Here is a 19,879-nt window from a genome sequence, read left to right as displayed (position 1 = left end):
GCTGGCATTTCTTTAGCTTTTCTCTAGAGTGAGCACCCAAATACACACACACAAACAAACGTCCAGTCCTTCCGGGCCTAGAAAGTTGGTAAGCGTGTGCAGGGGGATGTCAAGAGCACACAGAGGACAGTCATTTTCCTACCTGTTGTAAGAGATTGTGATGAATAGCTCACTGAGAGGCTGGAAAATAAAGCACGCTTTATTCATGCAGAGCCAAGGGGTGTGTGTCACTACAACACACACACACACCATTCTGACTTCAGATATAGTTCTTCTTTTTCATGATATTATGGCCACAACACACACAATCTTGACTTGAGACACACTCGCACTACTTGCGTACACGCAGATTATCTAGAATTATTCAAATGAAAATGTGTTTAGCAGTGGGCAGGCTTTCCTCTGTCAGTGAGTTAAGCTGAACATCACTGGTACAGACTGACTGAGAGAGGCAGTGGAGTAGTGCACTGACTGAGGCGCTGGGGGAACCAAGGGCTCAGTGCACAGTTGCGCACACACACACACAGACACAGACACAGACACAGACACACAGAAGGGATTAGTCCCTGCAGCAGAGTATTGTGGTGCTGTGGAGGGAGAGAAAATATGTCTGTTTTTTAATTGGCCATTTGTTGTGTTTTAGCAAAAACTGATGAATTACAGGTAACTGACTAAATACAGGAGACTCCAACATAAAATGCCTTTATAGGGCATTGGGCCACCATGAGCTAGAACGGCTTCAATGTGCCTTGGCATAGATTCTACAAGTGTCTGGAACTATATTAGAGGGAGGTGACACCATTTTTCTATGAGATATTCCATCATTTGGTGTTTTGTTGATGGCCACCGCTCCAGAATCTCTCATAAGTGTTCAACTGGGTTGAGATCTGGTGACTGAGACACACACTCTAAGCTACTTCGAGACCCCTCTTTCAAAGTCACTGGGATCTCTTTTTCTAGCCATGGTATCCAAAATAATGGGCAACTGGGCATTTTTATACATCACCCTAAGCATGATGGGATGTTAATGACTTAATATACTCAGGAACCACACCTGTGTGGAAGCACCGGCTTTCAATATACTTTGTATCCCTCATTTACTCGTCTTTCCATTATTCAGGCAGTTACTTGAATGTAGATTATGTAGATGTTTATTTTGTTATTGTTCCTACACATTTGTATTTTATTTGTGTGTACAGTATGCCTGTCTCTGTGTATTTAGTATGTGTGTCAGTTTCCCTGTGTGTGTTTGTATCACGTGTTTGTGCCTCTGCGCGCGTCCTTGTGTCTTCAAGATGTGTAGCATCTGCTTGCCTCAGTCTCTACTGAAGTCTCCTCTGAAGAGCAGTGACAGTCAACCAAGGTATAAATAGGCCTGCACTCTTTTCCTCTGTTCATCCTCTCCTCTATTCTCTCTCTTCTCCTTTAATCTGTTTCTCCTTCTGTTCTTCCATTCCCTTTTTTCACAATGCGTCTTTTTCCAAGTTGGCTGTCTGGCCCTTGGGGATTAGTGATGGTGTCCTCTGGGGTTTGACAGAGAGGTGATGCGTTGCCATGGTGAAAGTGTTCATTAGGGGATCCTGGTAGCTGATTGGCTGAAGAGCGCCCAGGAGTGATTGGGTTGGCAGGTCTGTGATGATGACAAGCTTAGGTTCTTAGACCTAACAAACAGATACACATACATAAGCAAACATGCATACACATGATAGGCATACACTTACAATCGACTCACAACGACATATACATAGGAAAGGGCATATTAAGGTAATATAATAGGAAAGGAATTATCAGTGTGAACTTTTCTCCCATCAGAGGCTGACAGTGATGGAGATGGATGGAAGAAGACAGAGAGAGGGAGGGAAGGGCTGAACGAGAGATGGAAGGAGAGCGAGAGAGGAGAGTTATTGTCTAATGTAGAATTATGGACTGTGGCTGCTGGCCCAGCAGTAGCCAACAGTCTGGACATAAAACCATCGATTACACACCCTGAAGGACACAATGGACAACTCACTGCCAGGAGAGAGGGATGAGGAGAGGAGGGAGGGAGCAAGGGAGGAGGGAGAGATGACAAGTGAATAATGGAGAAATCTGCACAGTCTCATAGACATGAATTATCGGATCTTGTAAAAATGAGAAAGAGGTCTCACTCACTCACCGCTTCTCTCTCTCTCTCTGAAATACATGTATATGAGGGCAGTAAGATACTGAAATGGGTTGATGTCAGTATGAATCGCAGACTAGAATGGAAGATGTTATGGAGGGATATCTGCGTGGAGTGTAAGTGTACTGTACCAGGGAATCTCCCCTCCTCCTCTTTCTCAACTCTCTAAGTGGTGTAGTGTAGGTCTATGTTGGCCCTATTAACTGGACCAGGGTGACTTATCTTAATGAGGAAGGTTTGGATTGGCTAGAGAAAGAAGCAGGTCGAGTATCAGCTCTTAGAGCAAATCTCTCCCTGGAGCCTTCTTTGGTGTTGCATCACCATTAGTTTTGAACTCTGCTATCACACACACACACACACACACACACACACACACACACACTTCGATGAGACATGCATACATTCACTGCCGCACGGGCAGTCATGATAAATTGATCTGTGCTCCGTTGGCACAGGGCTCTAGAACTAAGCCCCGGTGCACCCTGGGTAAATGGGTGCTAATCTCAGCACGAGAGTCCTCCCCCGTTCAACCACCGGTGACCATTAACCCTATTAGTGTTGCATGGTATACCGACTCTTCACTACTTTTTCGATCCTAGAACATGAAATGCGTCTCACGTCGTCTACTGAGAGAGGATCAAGTCTGTCTATTAGCGCAGCCCATGTCTCCTTATAGTGTGAGAGCACCATTTCCTGCTCCGGATCCACTTACTGGTGGCCAGCTCTAGCCTGTCCTGAGGAACCACTACACTCCCTGCGAGTCTGGGCTCTATCACCACTTCTGCTGCATAAGCAGATAGCAAGATGATCTTTGCTCGAGTCTCGAACTGACCGTGTGTGTGAATGACATCATGGGGCTTAAAGAGACACTTATAAAATAAGAGATTGCTTTCTTCTATACAAATATTGTTGATCCGTACAATAAAATAAGTCCCAAATGGAAGGAAAATAGATTGTTTTTCATCTGTAGCACAATGAAATCAGCTAAAACCAGGTCAATAACTCAATGCATGCAGTGTGTCCTATTGAATATGCATTCACCTGTATTGTAAATAGGCCTAGGCTACATCTTGATTTACCATTCAAATAAATTATTACTATTATGTTGTTATGAAGTAAGATGGGTAAACAACTAAGTCAAATGTATTGTATAATTGATTAATTAAAGCATACATTCAACAACTGCCTCACCTAAAGCCCAATATTGTGGGAAGCTGCTATAGACCAAGTGCTAACAGTCAGTATTTGGAAAATATGTGTGAAATGCTTGATAATGTATGTGTTATCAACAGAGAAGTATATTTTCTGGGTGGTTTAAATTATGACTGACTATCAAGCTGCCCACTCAGGAAAAAATTCAAACTGTAACCAGTGCCTGCAACCTGCAACAAGTCAGTCAATTTACCAGAGTAGTTACAAACAGCACAGGAATTAAATCATCAACATGTAATGATCACATTTTTACTAATGCTGCAGATATTTGCTTTACAGCAGTATCCAAATCCATAGGATGTAGTGATCACAATATAATCTAGGAAAACCAAAGTTCCAAAAGTTGGGCCTAATATAAGAGGTCATACAATAAGTTTTGTAGTAATTCATATGTTGATGATGTAAAGAATATTTGCTGGTCTGTGGTGTGTAATGAGGAGCAACCAGCCGCTGCACTTGACGCATTTATGAAACTACTTATTCCAGTTACTAATAAGCACGTACCCATTAAGAAAATGACTGTAAAAACTGTTAAATCCCCTTGGATTGATGAGGAACTGTATGGTTGAGAGGGATGAGGCAAAAGGTATGGCAATTAAGTCTGGCAGCCCAACTGATTGGCAAACGTACTGCAAGTTAAGAAATCATGTGACTAAACTAAATAAAAATAAACTACACTATGAAACAAAGATAAATTATATAAAGAAAGACAGTAAAAAGCTTTGGGGTCCCTTAAATTAAATTTAGGGAAAAAAGCCAACTCGGCTCCTTCATTCATTGAATCAGATGTCTCATTCATCACAAAGCCCACTGATATTGCAAACTACTTTAATGACTTTTTCATTGGCAAGATAAGCAAACTTAGGGATGACATGCCAGAAACAAACGCTGACACTACACATCCAAGTATATCGGACCAAATTATGAAAGACAAGAATTGTACTTTTGAATTCTGTAAAGTCCGTGTGGATGTGTTGAAAAAAAAAATTCTGTCAACAATGACAAGCCACTAGGGTCTGACAATCTAGATGGAAAATTACTGACGATAATAGCAGACAATATTGCCACTCCTATTTGCCACATCTTCAATTTAAGCCTACTAGAGAGCGTGTGCCCTCAGGCCTATAGGGAAGCAAAGTCATTCTGCTACCCAAGAATAGTAAAGCCCCCTTTACTGGCTCAAATAGCCGACCAATCAGCCTGTTACCAACCCTTTAGTAAACTTCTGGGGAAAAATGTGTTTGACCAGATACAATGCTTTTTTAAAGTAAACAAATTGACAACAGAATTTCAGCAAACTTATAGGGAAGGACACTCAACAAGCAAAGCACTTACACAAATGACTGATGATTGGCTGAGAGAAATTGATGATAACATGATTGTGGGGGCTGTCTTGTTAGACTTCAGTGCAGCTTTTGACATTATCGATCATAGTCTGCTGCTGGAAAAACCAATGTGTTATGGCTTTACACCCCCTGCTATAATGTGGATAAAGAGTTACTTGTCTAACAGAACACGGAGGGTGTTCTTTAATGGAAGCCTATCAAATATAACCCAGTTAGAATCAGGAATTCCCCAGGGTAGCTGTTTAGGCCCCTTGCTTTTTAAAATTTTTACTACCGACATGCCACTGACTGAGTAAAGCCAGAGTTTCTATGTATGCTGATGACTCAACACTATACACGTCAGCTACTACAGCGACTGAAATGACGGCAACACTCAACAAAGAGCTACAGTTAGTTTCAGAGTGGGTAGTTAGCACTAAATATTTCTAAAACTAAAAGCATTGTATTTGGAACAAAACACTTACTAAACCCTAAACCTCAACTAAATCTTGTGGAAATTGAGAAAGTTAAGATGACTAAACAGCTTGGAGTAACTAGATTGTAAACTGTCATGGTCAAAACATATTGATGCAGTCGTAGCTAAGATGGGGAGAAGTCTGTCTATAATAAAGCGATGCTTTGCCTTCTTAACAACACTATCAGCAAGGCAGGTCCTACAGGCCCTAGTTTTGTCGCACCTTGACTACTGTTCAGTCGTGTGGTCAGGTGCCACAAAAAAGGACTTAGGAAAATTGCAATTGGCTCAGAACAGGGCAGCACGGCTGGCCCTTGGATGTACACAGAGAGCTAATATTAAAAATATGTCAATCTCTCCTGGCTGAAAGTGGAGAGATTGACTTCATCACTACTTTTATTTATGAGAGGTATTGACAGGTTGAATACACCGAGCTGTCTGTCTAAACTACTGGCACACAGCTCAGACACCCATGTATACCCCACAAGACATGCCACAAGTGGTCTCTTCACAGTCCCCAAGTCCAGAACAGACTATAGGAGGCACATAGTACTACATATAGCCATGACTACATGGAACTCTATTCCATATCAAGTAACTGATGCAAGCAGTAAAATTAGATTTAAAAAATAGATTAAAACAACACCTTTATGGAATAGTGGGGACTGTGAAGCAACACAAACATTTGCACACACACACACACACACACACACACACACACACACAATAACATACGCACTACACAGTTGAAGTCAGAAGTTTACACTTAGGTTCGAGTCATCAAAACTCATTTTCAACTACTCCACAAATTTCTTGTTAACAAACTATATTTTTGGCAAGTTGGTACATGACACAAGTAATTTTTCCAACAATTTTTCAGACAGATTATTTCACTTATAATTCACTGCATCACAATTCCAATGGGTCAGACGTTTACATGCACTAAGTTGACTGTGCCTTTAAACAGCTTGGAAAATTCCAGAAAATTATGTCATGGCTTTAGAAGCTTCTGATAGGCTAATTGACATAATTTGAGTCAATTGGAGGTGTACCTGTGGATGTATTTCAAGGCCTACCTTCAAACTCAGTGCCTCTTTGCTTGACATCATGGGAAAATCAAAAGAAATCAGCCAAGACCTCAGAAAAAAAATTGCAGACCTCCACAAGTCTGGTTCATCCTTGGGAGCAATTTCCAAACGCCTGAAGGTACCACGTTTATCTGTACAAACAATAGTACGCAAGTATAAACACCACTGCTCCAAAACCACCATTAAAAAGCCAGACTACGGTTTGCAACTGCACGCGGAGACAAAGATCGTACTTTTTGGAAAAATGTTCTCTGGTCTGATGAAACAAAAATTGAAATGTTTGGCCATAATGACCATCATTACGTTTGGAGGAAAAAGACAGATGCTTGCAAGCTGAAGAACACCATCCCAACCGTGAAGCACGGGGGTGGCAGCATCATGTCGTGGAGGTGCATTTCTGCAGGAGGGACTGGTGCACTTCACAAAATAGATGGTATCATGAGGATGGAAAATGATGTGGATAAATTGAAGCAACATCTCAAGACATCAATCAGGAAGTTAAAGCTTGGTCACAAATGGGTCTTCCAAATGGACAATGACCCCAAACAAACCTGACTTCGTTACACCAGCTCTGTCAGGAGGAATGGGCCAGAATTCTCGCAACTTATTGTGGGAAGCTTGTGGAAGGCTACCTGAAACGTTTGACCCAAGTTAAACAATGTTTAAAGGCAATGGTACCAAATACTAATTGAGTGTATGTAAACTTCTGACCCATTGGGAATGTGATGAAAGAAAGAAAAGCTGAAATAAATCACTCTACTATTATTCTGACATTTCACATTCTTAAAATAAAGTGGTGATCCTAACTGACCTAAGACAGGGAATTTTTACTCTGATTAAATGTCAGAAATGGTCAAAAACTGAGTTTATACATGGATTTAGTACTGTGTATATGTGGTAGTGGTGGAGTAGGTGCCTGAGGGCACACAGTGTGTTGTGAAATCTGTGAATGTATTGTAATGTTTTAAAATTGTATAAACTGCCTTAATTTTGCTGGACCCCAGGCAAAGCAGCAGCTAATTTTTATTTATTTTTTTATTTATTTATTTAACCTTTATTTAACCAGGTAGGCAAATTGAGAACACGTTCTCATTTACAATTGCGACCTGGCCAAGATAAAGCAAAGCAGTTCGACACATACAACAACACATAGTTACACATGGAGTAAAAACAAACATATAGTCAATAATACAGTGAAAAAAAATAAAAAAAATAAGTCTATATACAATGTGAGCAAGTGAGGTGAGATAAGGGAGGTGAAGGCAAACAGATATATGTATAAATAAATAAAAATATAAAAAGGCCATGGAGGCGAAGTGAGTACAACACAGCAAGTAAAATAAAAACTAAAAAAAACACTGGAATGGTTGGTTTGCATTGGAAGAAAGTGCAAAGTAGAGACAGAAATAATGGGGTGCAAAGGAGCAAAATAAATTAATAAATAAATACAGTAGGTAAAGAGGTAGTTGTTTGGGCTAAATTGTAGATGGGTTATGTACAGGTGCAGTAATCTATGAGCTGCTCTGACAGCTGGTGCTTAAAGCTAGTGAGGGAGATAGGTGTTTCCAGTTTCAGAGATTTTTGTAGTTCGTTCCAGTCATTGGCAGCAGAGAACTGGAAGGAGAGGCGTCCAAAGGAAGAATTGGTTTTGGGGGTGACTAGAGAGATATACCTGCTGGAGCGCGTGCTACGGGTAGGTGCTGCTATGGTGACCAGCGAGCTGAGATAAGGGGGGACTTTACCTAGCAGGGTCTTGTAGATGACCTGGAACCAGTGGGTTTGGCGACGAGTATGAAGCGAGGGCCAGCCAACGAGAGTGTACAGGTCGCAGTGGTGGGTAGTATATGGGGCTTTGGTGACAAAACGGATGGCACTGTGATAGACTGCATCCAATTTATTGAGTAGGGTTTTGGAGGCTATTTTGTAAATGACATCACCGAAGTCGAGGATTGGTAGGATGGTCAGTTTTACAAGGGTATGTTTGGCAGCATGAGTAAAGGATGCTTTGTTGCGGAATAGGAAGCCAATTCTAGATTTGACTTTGGATTGGAGATGTTTGATGTGGGTCTGGAAGGAGAGTTTACAGTCTAACCAGACACCTAGGTATTTGTAGTTGTCCACATATTCTAAGTCAGAGCCGTCCAAAGTAGTGATGGTGGACAGGCGGGCAGGAGCAGGCAGCGATCGGTTGAAGAGCATGCATTTGGTTTTACTTGTATTTAAGAGCAGTTGGAGGCCACGGAAGGAGAGTTGTATGGCATTGAAGCTCGCCTGGAGGGTTGTTAACACAGTGTCAAAAGAAGGGCCAGAAGTATACAGAATAGTGTCGTCTGCGTAGAGGTGGATCAGAGAATCACCAGCAGCAAGAGCGACATCATTGATGTAAACAGAGAAGAGAGTCGGTCCAAGAATTGAACCCTGTGGCACCCCCATAGAGACTGCCAGAGGCCCGGACAACAGACCCTCCGATTTGACACACTGAACTCTATCAGAGAAGTAGTTGGTGAACCAGGCGAGGCAATCATTAGAGAAACCAAGGCTGTCGAGTCTGCCAATGAGGATGTGGTGATTGACAGAGTCAAAAGCCTTGGCCAGGTCAATGAATACGGCTGCACAGTATTGTTTCCTATCGATGGCGGTTACGATATCGTTTATGACCTTGAGCGTGGCTGAGGTGCACCCATGACCAGCTCTGAAACCAGATTGCATAGCGGAGAAGGTGTGGTGTGATTCGAAATGGTCAGTAATCTGTTTGTTGACTTGGCTTTCGAAGACCTTAGAAAGGCAGGGTAGGATAGATATAGGTCTGTAGCAGTTAGGGTCAAGGGTGTCCCCCCCTTTGAAGAGGGGGATAACCGCAGCTGCTTTCCAATCTTTGGGGATCTCAGATGACACGAAAGAGAGGTTGAAGAGGCTAGTAATAGGGGTGGCAACAATTTCAGCAGATAGTTTTAGAAAGAAAGGGTCCAGATTATCTAGCCCGGCTGATTTGTAAGGGTCCAGATTTTGCAGCTCATTAAGAACATCAGCTGACAGTATTTGGGAGAAAGAGAAATGGGGAAGGCTTGGGCGAGTAGCAGAGGGGAGGGCAGTGCTGTTGTCCGGGGTAGGGGTAGCCAGGTGGAAAGCATGGCCAGCTGTAGAAAAATGCTTATTGAAATTCTCAATTATAGTGGATTTGTCGGTGGTGACAGTGTTTCCTATCTTCAGGGCGGTTGGAAGCTGGGAGGAGGTGTTCTTATTCTCCATGGACTTTACGGTGTCCCAGAACTTTTTTGAATTTGTGTTGCAGGAAGCAAATTTCTGCTTGAAAAAGCTAGCCTTGGCTGTTCTAACTGCCTGTGTATATTGGTTTCTGGCTTCCCTGAAAAGTTGCATATCACGGGGGCTGTTCGATGCTAATGCAGAACGCCATAGGATGTTTTTCTGTTGGTTAAGGGCAGTCAGGTCAGGAGAGAACCAAGGGCTATATCTGTTCCTGGTTCTAAATTTCTTGAATGGGGCATGCTTATTCAAGATGGTGAGGAAGGCATTTTAAAAAAATGACCAGGCATCCTCTACTGACGGGATGAGATCAATATCCTTCCAGGATACCCCGGCCAGGTCAATTAGGAAGGCCTGCTCGCTGAAGTGTTTCAGGGAGCGTTTGACAGTGATGAGTGGAGGTCGTTTGACCGCTGACCCATTACGGATGCAGGCAATGAGGCAGTGATCGCTGAGATCTTGGTTAAAAACAGCAGAGGTGTATTTGGAGGGCAAGTTTGTTAGGATGATATCTATGAGGGTACCCGTGTTTACGGAATTGGGGTGGTACCTGGTAGCTTCATTAATAATTTGTGTGAGATTGAGGGCATCAAGCTTAGATTGTAGGGTGGCTGGGGTGTTGAGCATGTTCAAATTTAGGTCGCCTAGCAGCACGAGCTCTGAAGATAGATGGGGGGCAATCAGTTCACATATAGTGTCCAGAGCACAGCTGGGGGCAGAGGGTGGTCTATAGCAGGCGGCAACGGTGAGAGACTTGTTTTTAGAGAGGTGGATTTTTAAAAGTAGAAGTTCAAATTGTTTGGGAACAGACCTGGATAGTATAACAGAACTCTGCAGGCAGTCTTTGCAGTAGATTGCAACACCGCCCCCTTTGGCCGTTCTATCTTGTCTGAAAATATTGTAATTGGGGATAAAAATGTCTGAATTTTTGGTGGTCTTTCTAAGCCAGGATTCAGACACGGCTAAAACATCCGGGTTGGTAGAGTGTGCTAAAGCAGTGAACAAAACAAACTTAGGGAGGAGGCTCCTAATGTTAACATGCATGAAGCCAAGGCTATTACGGTTACAGAAGTCATCAAAAGAGAGCGCCTGGGGAATAGGAGTGGAGCCAGGTACTGCAGGGCCTGGATTCACCTCTACATCACCAGAGGAACAGAGGAGAAGTAGGATAATGGTACGGCTAAAAGCTATGAGAATTGGTCGCCTAGAGCTACTAGAGCAGAGAGTAAAAGGAAGTTTCTGGGGGCGATAAAATAGTTTAAAGGAATAATGTACAGACAAAGGTATGGTAGGATGTGAATACAGTGGAGGTAAACCTAGGTATTGAGTGATGATGAGAGAGATCTTGTCTCTAGAAACATCATTGAAACCAGGTGATGTCATTGCATATGTGGGTGGTGGAACTGCAGGGTTGGATATGGTATAGAGAGCAGGGCTAGAATCTCTACAGTGAAATAAGCCAATAAACACTAACCAGAACAGCAATGGACAAGGCATATTTACATTAAGGAGAGGCAAGCTTAATCGAGTGATAAATAAGGGTCCAGTGAGTAGAGGTTGGTTGGGGTCGGGGCGATCCAGACAGCTGGATATGGCTATCGGTAGCAGCATAGGATGGAGGTCTGTTTGTAGATACCTCGTGCGTTTCCGTCGGTAGGTTCCGTGTAGTGGGGTTTTGTTCAGATAGCAGCCGATAAGACAGCTAACGATTAGCGGGCCTCAGGTGAGCGTTCAGGTAACGCCGGGACGGAGGTGCCGGTTGGATAAATCCCTCGGGCAGATAACGTCGGCAGTCAGTCGTGAAGGCCCGGCGGGGTTCCGTATCTGCAGCAGCAACAAAGAAACGGGTCCGGATGGTGATGGAACTCCTCAGCTGGCTAGCTCCAGCATGATTTGAGTTAGCTCCGGGGTCGACGTAAGCCAACAGTCACACGGTATGCAGCTAGCTAGCTGCGAAATCAAGGTGCAAGTGTCAAGAGGCTGCGGTTGGAATCCGGGGAAACTGAGAGAAAAAAAGTCCCGGAATGCTCCGGTCCGAGTCGCGTTGCACAAAAGTGCCGGTAGATTATCGAGCTAAAGGAATAGCTGATGACCGCAAAACGTGGGCAGCTGAAACACCAACGCTAGCCAGCAAACCGGCTAATTTCGGGGCAGCTACAGATTAGCTTCTGGCTAGCTATCGGAGTAGATTCTGGTTAGCTTTCAGGCTAGCTTCTGAATTAGCCCCTGGCTATCTTCCACGATGGATTTTCAGATTGAGGTAAATAATACTTATTGTAATTGGTGAAGCGGGTTGCAGGAAAGCTTTTGCAGGAAAGCTTTTGTAGTTGAGTTCTTGGATAATAAAATAAATAAAAGATATGTGAAGAAAAGGTGTAAATATATATATATACAGGACACGACACGACAACACGGAAAAATACGTCTGAACAGCTAAGCCACCTTGGATAATGGGGATCCATAATAAATACAAATACAAACAACAAAGTCCAATGTAATGATATTGAGTTTGAAAGTTCTGTCTGTCAAGTGCCATTCTGTGACTTTGGCTAATATGCCTTCTTTTTTTGCTGTGCTATTGAGTATCATGATACTGAACCTGGTATTAGTATCGAAGTCATTATTCTGGTATCGTGACACTAAGCCTTATACGTTATATAATCTATAGACACAGTATACAACCTCTCCATACGGTTGTGTTTCAGAGGACAGTGAATGGATTCTAACGGCTAACTTGTTGATGGAAGGCAATTTATTCAACTCTCACTGAATGCCACTAGGTCGTGCAATCCCTACTCCTTCCCTTCCCTTTTGTCTGTGTATTGAAGCAGAGGGTTGCTCCCTTCAGTCTGTCACCACCATGGCCTCTGTCATGCTGCCTGGCCTGCCACACTGCTTACCTCTCCAATCCTTTCACATACTTCATCAAGTGCCTAAGGAATAGCAGCTAGGAAATAGGAGTTATGGAATAGGAACTAGGGTATAGGGAATAGGAATTAGGGAATAGGAACGATTAATCCAATTTAGGGAATAGGAGCTAGGGGTCGGTTTGGGATTTAGCCTTACTATCCAACATTAACACATAATTTCCTCTCTTCCTGTTTCCCCAGAATCCTCCTTCGTGGTGTCGGCGTCGTCGCGGACGCCTAGCGTGACCTTTGGCGACTCGTTTGATCTCCAGTGCCTGGTCAAGCCCCGCCATAACCCTCGTGTGCCCGCCTCCGTCACCTGGCGCTTCATGCCCACCAGCTCGGGTTCTGCCGGGGAGGGTGGTGAGGGTGGCACAGTGGGCGAGTTCCGGGACCTGGTGACATTTACCCGTGAGGGCACGCTGCAGTGGGGCGAGCAGCTGCTGGGCCAGGGCACCCGCACCACCGTGGACCGTTCCCATGCCAACACCAACTTCAGGTTGTCTGTGACGCGTGCTGGACGTAGGGAGGCGGGGACATATCAGTGCTCCGCCCTCCTCTGGAGGAGGAACTACGACAACACCTGGAGCAAAGTGGCCAACAGGACGTCTAACCTGCTGGGGATCAGCGTGTTACAGCCAGGTGGGAGACACACACACGCCTTGAGCCATGTGGCCAACCAACCACACTTGTGGATATTAATTAACACACAAAAAAGCGACACCCACAGAATGACTGCGGTAGGCCTGAGGTCGGGGGATGTTTCCAGGTGATCTTATGCTGCACAGGTTTTCTCCTCCCTGTCTTCCTTTGTTCTGTGAGAGTCCTGTACAGTCTGAGGAGTGAGTCCTGTACAGTCTGAGGAGTGAGTCCTGTACAGTCTGAGGAGTGAGTCCTGTACAGTCTGAGGAGTGAGTCCTGTACAGTCTGAGGAGTGAGTCCTGTACAGTCTGAGGAGTGAGTCCTGTACAGTCTGAGGAGTGAGTCCTGTACAGTCTGAGGAGTGAGTCCTGTACAGTCTGAGGAGTGAGTTCTGTATTAGCATTGTGTGTTCTGCCCATTAGGTCTGTGGTGCCATGGACCTATAGGTATTAGTCTCTCTCTGCTCTAATTGCGCTCTCTCTCTCTGCTCTAATTGCGCTCGCTCTCTGCTGTAATTGCTCTCGCTCTCTTTTTACAGACTAATTGTGTGTGTGTGTGTGTGTGTGTGTGTGAGAGAGAGCGCTTGCGTGTGTGTTTCTGTGCGTGTGTAGCACTGGGCAGGGCTGAACCTCCTAATGGAGCAGTGTAATGTCCCCTACTAGAGGTAGTGATCAGAGGAAAATAATGGGTGGAAAAAAGAGAGGGGGAAAAAGGAGGAATAGAAAGAAAGGTCCTTGAACTCTTTCCCTCATCAACAATTCACTAACTACACCCCATGGCATCACGCACTGCTGCAATAATAGGCTTTTATTCGCTCACACCCACACACACTGTATACCTTTCATTTGGGATCCCTCATTGTCGACTATGATTTCCCTCCAGGGGTCAGGGTTGTGGTGTGGGTCTGGCTGGCTGGCTGGCCATGGGTCTGGAGATGGCTGGATAGGCCAATCCATGACCTGGTGATCTTGTCGCATTGGGGGCAGGGGTAGTGATAGGGGTGGCTGTTACACACTGAACAACCCACTGATGACGTTGAGGCAGAGTTTATGTGTAGTGGAGGTTAATGTCAGTGCTTGTGTTCCTGGGTTCCCATGTTGTTTATGTAGTTTCTCCGTGAGGAGACTGAATGACATTACTGCCACTCTGGCCTTGAGCTGAGCTGAGGAGTGTTTCTGTTTGTGCAATGTGCACTACCTCATTAAAGTGTGTGGGTGTGCCATGTGGTGCTCTCTGTTTTCCTTCACCATCTACACACACACAAACACACACACACACACACACACACACACACAGAGTCTTGTGCAGCTAACCATGTGGGCACACACAATTCAGTCCCATTCAAACTCCTATTTACCATAACACATACTCTAACCCTAAAACTAACCCTAGCTCCTAAACCTAATTCTAACACTAATTCTAACCTTAACCCTAAACCCCCTAGAAATAGCATTTGACCTTGTGGGGTTCAACAAAATGTCCCCAGTTGGTCCAATTTTTGTTTGTTTACTATTCTTGTGGGGATTTCTGGTCCACACACACACACACAGGAAGCTCCTGCTTAATGATAATGGCTTTAGGAAAGCACTGGAGGCAAGCTCTACACCTGTGGTGTTTCTTTTATCCTGCCTGTGAGGCTGTTAGTGGGAGGATCAGCCTGGGGTTATACCACTTTACTGTCACTGAGACTGGCTGTGTGTGTGACTGATGTACTACTGATGTGTCAAGGTGAGGCTGATTACAACTCAGCAGGGAGATGAGCTCAGTGACTATGCTGATCAATAAGACAGCCAGCCATTAGAATATAGTCAACTATACAGGGTTTCTCTCTCTGTCCCACTCCCTCTCTCACACACAGAGACAGCAACCTCAAACCATATACACACACACACACACACACACACACACACACACACACACACACACACACACACACACACACACACACACACACACACACACAGCACACAGGTCTGTGCTCTGAAGCAGCACAGGGACAGACAGTGTTCTGACCTTAGCCACTCAAGCTGAACACAAGACCCTTCAGGAGCCATTTGGCAATCGATTTATCATCCTGCACGCTTGTTTAGTTTCCCTGATGTGCACTTTACTGTCTTTACCCCTAGTGAAGAGGACCAACGACACGCGCACACACATTTAGAAAATCAATGGAGCTCTCTTTCACTCTCTTCTGGCTCCGCACTGTCTCCATGACGACGTGATCAGTTAACTTGGAAAAGCTATCAGTTACTGTGACAATGTGATCGGTTACATTGGCAATGGCATGAGTTACCATGATGAAGTGATCAGTTATGGTGGCTATATGATAAGTCCATGTATAGGCTTGGGCTCACAGGTGTATTTGATTGGCTGTGAGGTGGACTAATCCAGCTCCCCCATTGGCTCCTCCATACTTTCTTTCTGTTGTTTTAGTCAAATCCTGTTTTCCTCCTCAACTAGGCCTGACACACACGCGCGCGCGTGTCACATGGCTCCATTTAGAGCTGTGATTCATCTGTCAGAATGTAGGCCGTCTCTTCTGTTTCCCCTAGCTGTTTTCTTAAATGTTAACCACTCTTCGCTAAATGAGAGGCTGACATTTGCCGTTTCCACTTTCTCTCTCAAAGAAGCAGAAACTAGCGGAACAGGAGAGTGGGGGTAATGAGGTGTGAGCAGAGCTGGAGCATCACACAGCATCTGACCAAATCCATTATTGAGAGACTTTAAATCATGCTTCCAGAGGTGCCTGTACACTGACCCACCAGGCTGCTCAATATGTATGAGCTTCCTCACCACTGTGTGTGTGTGTGTGTGTGTGTGTGTGTGTGTGTGTGTGTGTGTGTGTGTGTGTGTGTGTGTGTGTGTGTGTGTGTGTGTGTGTGTGTGTGTGTGTGTGTGTGTGTGTGTGTGTGTGTGTGTGTGTGTGTGTGACTGCTATGGTTGGGCGGTATCCAGATTTCATACCGTTTCTGTGTCATAGGTTGTTATGCAGTATTACCGAATGTGCACACAAGGGGCGCTATTGGACAGACGCACAAAACATTTTAGGCAACAGGGGTCTTGATCCAGGAGGGGATTGAATGTCTCTGCTGTAACCAAGAAGCTTGACATCTAACCAGTTAGTAAACCAAATGCATAGCTGGAGATAATTTATTTGACACATCTTAGATTTCTCATAGTTATACGTATAGCCTTTTTTAACAGTATTGAAAATCCTACCGTTGGTATTTGGAAATACCCCGGTAGAAACGGTATATCTCCCAAGCCTAGTGACTGCATAATGCTACTCATATGCATACTCTGCATACATGCAGTTTGCAGCTCCTTCCCTGTAATGGGACAGTGCCTCTGACTGCACTGGGCCTCTGCTGGGCTGATGACTTGTGAAGTGCTAGAAAGGACTAAAGAGATGGAACGTGTGAGGCCTTGGCTCTAGCGCTAGCCTTGGCCCAGCATAGCCCCATCACCAGCATAGCCCCATCACCAGCATAGCCCCATCACCAGCATAGCCCCATCACCAGCATAGCACCAGCCCCAGCATAGCCCCAGACCCAGCATAGCCCCAGACCCAGCATAGCCCCAGCCCCAGCATAGCCCCATCACCGCCCCAGCATAGACCCAGCATTGCCCCAGCCCCAGCATAGACCCATCACCAGACCCAACATAGACCCAGCAAAGCCCCAGGCTCAGCATAACCCCTGCACCAGACCCAGCATAGTCCCAGCACCAACACCAGCTCCCTACAGCCCTACAGAGCCCCAGCTCCCTACAGCCCTACAGAGCCCCAGCTCCCTACAGCCCTACAGAGCACCAGCTCCCTACAGCCCTACAGAGCACCAGCCCCAGCTCCCTACAGCCCTACAGAGCCCCAGCTCCCTACAGCCCTACAGAGCACCAGCTCCCTACAGCCCTGCAGAGCCCCAGCTCCCTACAGCCCTACAGAGCCCCAGCTCCCTACAGCCCTACAGAGCCCCAGCTCCCTACAGCCCTACAGAGCCCCAGCTCCCTACAGCCCTACAGAGCCCCAGCTCCCTACAGCCCTACAGAGCCCCAGCTCCCTACAGCCCTACAGAGCCCCAGCTCCCTACAGCCCTACAGAGCCCCAGCTCCCTACAGCCCTACAGAGCCCCAGCTCCCTACAGCCCTACAGAGCCCCAGCTCCCTACAGCCCTACAGAGCCCCAGCTCCCTACAGCCCTACAGAGCCCCAGCTCCCTACAGCCCTACAGAGCCCCAGCTCCCTACAGCCCTACAGAGCCCCAGCGCCCTACAGCCCTACAGAGCCCCAGCGCCCTACAGAGCCCCAGCTCCCTACAGCCCTACAGAGCACCAGCTCCCTACAGCCCTACAGAGCACCAGCCCCAGCTCCCTACAGCCCTACAGAGCCCCAGCTCCCTACAGCCCTACAGAGCCCCAGCTCCCTACAGCCCTACAGAGCCCCAGCTCCCTACAGCCCTACAAAGCCCCAGCACCAGCTCCCTACAGCCCTGCAGAGCCCCAGCTCCCTACAGCCCTACAGAGCCCCAGCTCCCTACAGCCCTACAGAGCCCCAGCTCCCTACAGCCCTACAGAGCCCCAGCTCCCTACAGCCCTACAGAGCCCCAGCTCCCTACAGCCCTACAGAGCCCCAGCTCCCTACAGCCCTACAGAGCCCCAGCTCCCTACAGCCCTACAGAGCCCCAGCTCCCTACAGCCCTACAGAGCCCCAGCTCCCTACAGCCCTACAGAGCCCCAGCTCCCTACAGCCCTACAGAGCCCCAGCTCCCTACAGCCCTACAGAGCCCCAGCTCCCTACAGCCCTACAGAGCCCCAGCTCCCTACAGCCCTACAGAGCCCCAGCCCCAGCTCCCTACAGCCCTACAGAGCCCCAGCTCTTTACAGCCCTACAGAGCCCCAGCTCTTTACAGCCCTACAGAGCCCCAGCTCTTTACAGCCATACAGAGCCCCAGCTCTTTACAGCCATACAGAGCCCCAGCTCCCTACAGCCCTACAGAGCCCCAGCTCCCTACAGCCCTACAGAGCCCCAGCTCCCTACAGCCCTACAGAGCCCCAGCTCCCTACAGCCCTACAGAGCCCCAGCTCCCTACAGCCCTACAGAGCCCCAGCTCCCTACAGCCCTACAGAGCCCCAGCTCCCTACAGCCCTACAGAGCCCCAGCTCCCTACAGCCCTACAGAGCACCATCCCCAGCTCCCTACAGCCCTACAGAGCACCATCCCCAGCTCCCTACAGCCCTACAGAGCACCACCCCCAGCTCCCTACAGCTCTACAGTGCCCCAGCTCCCTACAGCCCAACAGAGCCCCAGCTCCCTACAGCCCAACAGAGCCCTAGCTCCCTACAGCCCTACAGAGCACCATCCCCAGCTCCCTACAGCTCTACAGAGCCCCAGCTCCCTACAGCCCTGCAGAGCCCCAGCTCCCTACAGCCCTGCAGAGCCCCAGCTCCCTACAGCCCTGCAGAGCCCCAGCTCCCTACAGCCCTGCAGAGCCCCAGCTCCCTACAGCCCTACAGAGCACCAGCTCCCTACAGCCCTACAGAGCACCAGTTCCCTACAGCCCAACATAGCCCCAGTTCCCTGCAGCTCTACAGAGCACCAGCCACATGCTTCAAGAGGGCCACCATTGTTCCTGTTCCCAAGAAAGCTAAGGTAACTGAGCTAAACGACTACCGCCCCGTAGCACTCACTTCCGTCATCATGAAGTGCTTTGAGAGACTAGTCAAGGACCATATCACCTCCACTCTACCTGACACCCGAGACCCACTCTAATTTGCTTACCGCACCAATAGGTCCACAGACGACGCAACCACACTGCACACTGCCCTAACCCATCTGGACAAGAGGAATACCTATGTGAGAATACTGTTCATCGACTACAGCTCAGCATTTAACACCATAGTACCCTCCAAACTCCTCCAAACACCCTGGGTCTCGACCCTGCCCTGTGCCACTGGGTACTGGACTTCCTGACGGGCCGCCCCCAGGTGGTGAGGATAGGTAACAACATCTCCACCCCGCTGATCCTCAACACTGGGGCCCCACAAGGGTGCGTTCTGAGCCCTCTCCTGTACTCCCTGTTCACCCACGACTGCGTGGCCATGCACGCCTCCAACTCAATCATCAAGTTTGCGGACGACACTAGTAGGTTTGATTTCCAACAACGACGAGACGGCCTACAGGGAGGAGGTGAGGGCCCTCGGAGTGTGGTGTCAGGAAAATATCCTCACACTCAACGTCAACAAAACAAAGGAGATGATTGTGGACTTCAGGAAACAGCAGAGGGAGCACCCCCCTATCCACATCGACGGGACAGTAGTGGAGAGGGTAGTAAGTTTTAAGTTCCTCGGCGTACACATCACGGACAAACTGAATTGGTCCACCCACACAGACAGCGTTGTGAAGAAGGCGCAGCAGCGCCTCTTCAACCTCAGGAGGCTGAAGAAATTCGGCTTGTCAGCAAAAAAACTCAACTTCTACAGATGCACAATCGAGAGCATCCTGTTGGGCTGTATGACCGCCTGGTACGGCAACTGCTCCGCCCACAACCGTAAGGCTCTCCAGAGGGTAGTGAGGTCTGCACAACGCATCACTGGGGGCAAACTACCTGCCCTCCAGGACACCTACACCACCCGATGTCACAGGAAGGCCATAAAGATCATCAAGGACAACAACCACCCGAGCCACTGCCTGTTCACCCCGCTATCATCCAGAAGGCGAGGTCAGTACAGGTGCATCAAAGCAGGGACCGAGAGACTGAAAAACAGCTTCTATCTCAAGGCCATCAGACTGTTAAACAGCCACCACTA

General features: G+C 47.1%; 1 protein-coding gene across 2 annotated transcripts in view; it reads left to right on the top strand.

Moving 5' to 3' along the window:
• Positions 1-19,879, top strand: part of LOC129816844 (immunoglobulin superfamily member 3-like) — a 95,945-nt gene that overhangs the window by 57,080 nt on the left and 18,986 nt on the right. For both annotated transcript variants that reach the window (XM_055871772.1, XM_055871771.1), the window contains exon 6: positions 12,636-13,076. In XM_055871772.1, coding sequence (XP_055727747.1) covers positions 12,636-13,076 — 441 coding nt within the window. The remainder of the gene's footprint in view (positions 1-12,635; positions 13,077-19,879) is intronic.

This window comes from Salvelinus fontinalis, chromosome 19, assembly GCF_029448725.1.
Source record: "Salvelinus fontinalis isolate EN_2023a chromosome 19, ASM2944872v1, whole genome shotgun sequence".
Classification (NCBI taxonomy): Eukaryota; Metazoa; Chordata; class Actinopteri; order Salmoniformes; family Salmonidae; genus Salvelinus; species Salvelinus fontinalis.
This window is presented reverse-complemented; position numbering and strand designations above follow the sequence as displayed.